Source organism: Equus quagga, chromosome 9, assembly GCF_021613505.1.
Source record: "Equus quagga isolate Etosha38 chromosome 9, UCLA_HA_Equagga_1.0, whole genome shotgun sequence".
Lineage (NCBI taxonomy): Eukaryota > Metazoa > Chordata > Mammalia > Perissodactyla > Equidae > Equus > Equus quagga.
Window position 1 is genome coordinate 93,141,346 of NC_060275.1, and position 6,000 is coordinate 93,147,345.

General features: G+C 39.6%; 1 protein-coding gene across 1 annotated transcript in view; it reads right to left on the bottom strand.

The window, feature by feature from the left end:
* The window catches only part of SPEF2 (sperm flagellar 2), a 176,448-nt gene extending 170,658 nt beyond the window's left edge, over nucleotides 1-5,790 (bottom strand). Inside the window, exon 1 of the mRNA XM_046671896.1 lies at nucleotides 5,655-5,790. Within this exon, the coding sequence (XP_046527852.1) occupies nucleotides 5,655-5,712 (58 nt within the window). The 5' untranslated portion in view covers nucleotides 5,713-5,790. The remainder of the gene's footprint in view (nucleotides 1-5,654) is intronic.
* Between the last annotated feature and the right edge of the window lie 210 nt (nucleotides 5,791-6,000).

Below are 6,000 nucleotides of genomic sequence, written 5' to 3' on the forward strand. Positions count from 1 at the left end.
TCACATGCCAAAGAAGAATTAAATTATGTCTAAGATTCTTTTTCATATCTAAAGTTATATGACTCTATGATATGGAAGGTCACAGCCAATTAAAGGTCACAGAATATATTACAAAATACTGCATATAAATAAATATTCAATAGGATATTTTGAGATCTCTATTCTTTTCTTAAAATAAAATTTGATACTTTTGAAAAGGTCTGGACATAAGACCTAATCAACAAAGTATAGTTAGTGCACAGGGGGACCCAAATAAAGAATGCTCCTAAAATTTGGGACAAATAGCGGAAAATAGCACTCTCTAAAACAAAACACTAAGCTTTACTATAAAAGGACAAAATTTGCCACCTGTGAAAACCTACTTATAAAAAAATTAACAAGGAGCATAGATATCTCTTAAAACTCACAATTTGTCTATTTGAATTTTTTACACATCATATAAACTCTAACCTTGGGATGTCCTAATTGACTTTATTCAGAGTAGAGATTTGCTGTAGTGAAAGAAGAACACACAAATCTTGTAATTTCAGAAGCTTTTGGAGCAGTGGTAATACTGGAAAATAACACTCAACAGTATGATTTACCCATACACTGGGGGAGCAGGAGGAGGGAAGCTGACTCTAACCTAATCTAACCCGTCACCACTATTTAGATAAAATATCTCTAGAGCAGATAAGTAAAACACACCAAATATTAGCTTGATTTGAGCGGTCTGTTGGTAATATGTAATTTTGGATTGTCAGTGAGCAATCTGAACTATAAATTTTGTCTTCTCCTGAGTACACCAGCCCATCAAGATGGTACATCATGTTCACTTCCAGGTATAGGCTATTCTGCTATCCTTTTCCTCATGATAAACTGGTACTCTGGCTTATAAAATCAGCCAAATGAAATTTCAGTTAGCATAAACTTATTCCTAAGAATTAGCTTAAAGTAATAAAACAGAGATTCTGACACCACCATTTGAGGATCAAAATACCAGAGTAACCTTCTAAAGATGACCAAATCCATTAGGCTCAGCCTAAAACAATATTTTACTTTTCTCTCACCCATATACTCTCACGTAATAAACTATTACTTACTAAGTGCCAATTATGTGACAGGCACTACTAAGCATTATTCTAAAGTGAGAGACAGAAACGCAGTTGAAATAATGTTGAGTACGCAGATCTAGTATAGACGTTAGGTGCTGTGGGTAAATGCCTTCCATTTGCAGTCTCATTTTGATACCCTCCCAAATGCAGAGCAATCATCATTATTACTTCTCAGGGCATAAAATTGGGGCCTGGGGACTACTATTTCTTCTTTGGATACTACAAAATTGACACCTAGAGATATTTAACTTTCTCAAACCCAGTTTTTTCTTTATTATATCTCTGTTACTATTGATAACAATTTTAAGACTATTGAAACAATTAAAATATACATAAAAAGGTATTTACAATTTTCAGTATAGCCATACTCAGAATCCAGAAGAACATGGACGATCTTGTACATCCATCTTCACAAATGATCTGATCTGTACAATAAATTCACAGAATCTGAAAGCTTCTAGTCATTTATGGAGAATGTTTTGTTATGATATTCTGATGTCAGTTTCTCCTTATGGGGAATTCATAAGTTTTGTAAAACAGAGGCAATTTTATTCTTGAAAATAACTGAGAATTCTTAAAGAATTTTACAGCAAATATTTCAGTAAAATCACTCTACATTGCTTATTTTTCATTATAAAAATAATTGCTTGAATTTCAGATGTAATTTTGTGTTGAGCAACCTTTTGTATTAGAAGACATTTCATTAACATACACATCTGAGCATTATTATACAGCCTAGTTTAGGACTAGTTAAATTTAACTCACTGAAGATCTTTAGCTTCGGTAACACAGATTTGCATCTTCTTATGTTGAGACTAATCAAGTCTCTGGTGACTCCCAGGAACCTCATTAACTGGAGGGAGACTACTCTCAGTGGAGGATCATTGGAGTTCATTTTCTTTACTGCTGATTTCAGGGCAGTCCAGGCAACACAAAATTCAATATAATATGCTTGATCCAAATTGACATCTGCCTTTCAGAATAATCCAGAAATCAATTGGCTTTAGCTGCCTCTCCAAAGAATGAATCATTTTCCAGCCTCATCAAGGCAGCAAATGCACTCACTTGGCATTCTCATCCTGTTTTCTTCGTCCCAGCAAGGAACATAGGGACTGAACCACTTCTAAACAAACGCTAATAAATCCTCTTTTGCCAGTGAACCATCTAGCAATTGAGTTATGCCCTGGGACATCACAACATGCCTGGGTGGTGGAGTTTCTGTACTTCTTGTGGCTTCAAATTGAACAATAATCCTTATAAAAGGAGTATATAAAATGAAAACATTTTGGAGAGTTGAGTTTTTAAAAATACAGTCCCTAAGTATAAACTCTGATATACAATATAGTGCCTACGAGCACAAGTCAAAGATCTGGCTTCAAATTCTACCTCTAGGACCTACTAGCTGAGTGACCCTGAAGACATTAGCAAGCCCTCTCAGCCTCTTCAACACATCTGTTCATCTGGGACAGTACCACTTAGGGTTCTCTTTTTAGGATTGAATAAGAAAACCTATGTAAAGGGCTTAGCACAGGGTCTGGTATAAGTACCTAAGTGTTCAATAAGGGATAAATTTTATTATTATTATTCTTCAATCTATAAACTTCATTTGAGAAAATAACTCTTATATAACCCCTCACAATATTTTATGATAAGACGTTTACTATATTTCAACTAGATTGTTAAATCTCTTTTTCCCCTATTTTGTCAGGTGAAGTTAAATCTCCTTTTTTTATTTTTTTATTTATTATGCCATATTGAATTTTCCTTTCAAATCACGAAGGCAATATAAGCAACAAATCAAATAACATGGATGTATAAAGAAAAGTTAGCAATCTTCTCCTTCCCCAGGGTAACCAACACCAATACACTGGTTTAAATCCTTTCATACTTTTCTCTGTGCTTACACAAACCGCAATATGAAGATTTCTGTACACGGCCACAGTCCAGTATATGTGTCTCCACACATTTCTTTATGCTCCTATAAACAAACATACCTATTCATATATGTATATGTTTGTGTGCATCTCTGTGTCTGTGTGTAGTTCCTAATTGGTACAAAAACGGAATTATACTAGCCACAAAAAGCTATAATTTTTTCACTTGACAAAAATACATGAATACCCTTTAGGACAAAAGTTATAGCACCTAGCTCCTTCCTTCTAATTGCATAACAATCCATAGCATGGATACAGATTCATCCAAGTATTCCACAGTTGAAGGAAATTCAGATTTCCTTCTTTTTCTTTTTGTCCCTACAAAAAGAAACTTTAGTCCCCCTTTTTCTTTTTGACCCTACAATACATGTAGCAATAAACCATCCTTATTCGCACATCCTTAGGTACTGATTTCCTTTTTGTATGATAGTTTCTGAAAAGTGAAATTTAGCATTTACTATGTCACAAGTACTAGTCTAAATGCTTACAATGATTATCTCATTTAACCTTGACACAACTCAATGAAGTATTATTATTACTCTTACCTTGAGTACGAGGAAATTTAGGTAATAACTTGCCCAAGGTCACTAGCTAGTGAGTGGTAGATAAGTGATTTGAACCCAGGCAGTCCAACTTCTAAGTCCTTGCTCTTAACACGCCCCTTATCCAGAAATCGCCAAATTACTTTCCCCAGAAGTTTCACCCATGTAAAAGTCCTTCCATGATAGTTTGTATAAATCATTCAAAGCTTTCCACTGTACACCACAGAATGAATGACTTATCTAACAACGGGAATCAACAACTGGCAGTGTGCTCCCTTGGGTGTGCAGATCCTATCTTGTTTGTTTCCAAACACGGTTGAGTGTGTTTCCTAGAGTCTGAAAAGCCTTTTACAATATGGAATTTGGTTACCTCAGAGACTGTCTCTCTCTTTAGACTCTTCTGAGCAGTTGGGATCAAGAAATGAGCATGTATTGCTAGTGAATGGGAGGTAGAGTACTGCAGCTGTCTCTTCTACAGCTTCCAGATTTACACTTCAGGGAAGCAGACTTCGGGAATTTTCCCTTCATAGCTTATGTTGTTAAAGTTCTTACTTTAAAAGTCTCCAGTCTTTTAATCTTCACGGAATGAAGTAATTCTTCCTCCTCCTCTCAAAACCAAAATTCCAAAAACTGATTACAATTATAATGGCATACTATTGTTTTTAAGTTTCTTATTAATTTTATTTATTCTTCTCGAAAGTGTTTCAATATGCAGTAGAGGCCTGGGGACTTGGGCAAAGGGTTTGGTTTTTACTAATCAAGTAAATGACCTGAAGTAAACTCAGCAAGCTGTAACTGCTTTTCTTTGAAGAGTCTGACTTAAGGGCACGATATTGCATTTTGGCTCCTATGGTGAGAGGGGAACAAGAAAAGAAAACTGCTCAACATTGTCCTGAGATCGGCATCATATTTTAGGTGAGAAATAGTCAGAGACACAATGGGATGATCACAGAATCCTGGGAAAGAATTTATTGTTGTTCCCAGGGAGTGTGTGGGTGGTGGTTTGGTAAAGAAAGAATCCAGGGTTTATGCCTCAAGAAATGCAACTGGAGGTGCTCCAATGTTAAAGACCCTAATGCTGATGATAAACACTTTGCCTCTGCAGAAACGCTACTAGTCTAGCAAGTTCTGTGGATGACCTAAGGTTGAGTTGACACTATTACACCACTGGTGGCAAGCTGGCATTATGCAAGGGTGCTTCTGGGAAAACAGACTGAAATGATTTGGGCTGAAAACCTTTTGCCTTGCGCAAAATCCATACCAGCTGGAAAACGTACTCCTCTTGAAGAAACAACGGAAAGAAGTAGAGATGGAGTATAGCGCTGTGCTGGAATTACTGAGCTGTCATAGAAATTGCCAGCATGTCAAACTGCCTCTGTGGTTCTGGGATTTAGAAACTTTGGGTGGCAACTTCACGGTTGGAATAAAATTAGGTCAGTGAATAAGGTCAGCTGTGGGCAAGAGTCAACAGTGGTCAGAAATAGCTAATGTTTGTAAATTTTGAGCTAAAATAGCCAAAATTTGTAAATGTTAACAATTTTCTTCACTAACTCATTTCACATACACTCTCTCCTGCTCGGCTGTTAGGTATGGAAAGTATGATTGGATCTATTTTACACTGGAGGAAATACTCAGAGAAGGTGTTGTAACTTGCTCAGGGGCACACATCTAGTAGTAGCTGACTTAACGGTTTCATATTTCATTGGCTTGCCAGCACACCATGTTTCTGAGGATGTGAAGCGGGGTAATGTCGGGACCAGACTACAGAGTACAGCAAATTCCTCTCTCCATAGGAGCTAGGGAACCCTCCCTAAACCCTCTGGTTGCTTAGAACCACACAGCAGTTCAGAGACTGCGGGGGTGGGCCCACTGTGATGATGGTTAACCAGGGAGCGGCAGAGTGGGGATGCGAGAAGCCCTGCGACGGCTGGGGTGGAGCGGGCCACAGGACCGACCCGGGGCGCTGCCAGGCCCCGCAGGCACCCCACCTGCGCAGCCCGCGCCTTCCCCGCCACCTGGCATCAGCGCGCCGCATTCAGGGCTCCGCACCCGGCTCGCCCCTCGCCCCCGGCCGTGTCACTCACTCACGGTCTGGGACACCTTCACCTCCTGGTTGAGCCACTGGCACAGGATCTCCGACATGGTTTGGCCTGTGCCTCCGACCCCAAGCAGGTGCGAGGACTGCCCGGGAAACCAAGCCCGCCGGCCCGCGTCCTCCGGTTGCCAAGGGTAACCCTTTGCTAAGGAAGCGTAACCAGACCGGAGCTAGGAGAAAAGCCGGAAAAGAGGGGTGCCAGGGCCCGGCCGTGGACAACAGAAAATCCTGGCCTGCCCCCTGCTGGCGGGTAAGACCGACTGTGCGCAGGCGCAGTGGGCTCCGAAGGCGCGTGGGCTGCAGAGGGGCCCAGCTGATAGGACTGAGAAGTTCCT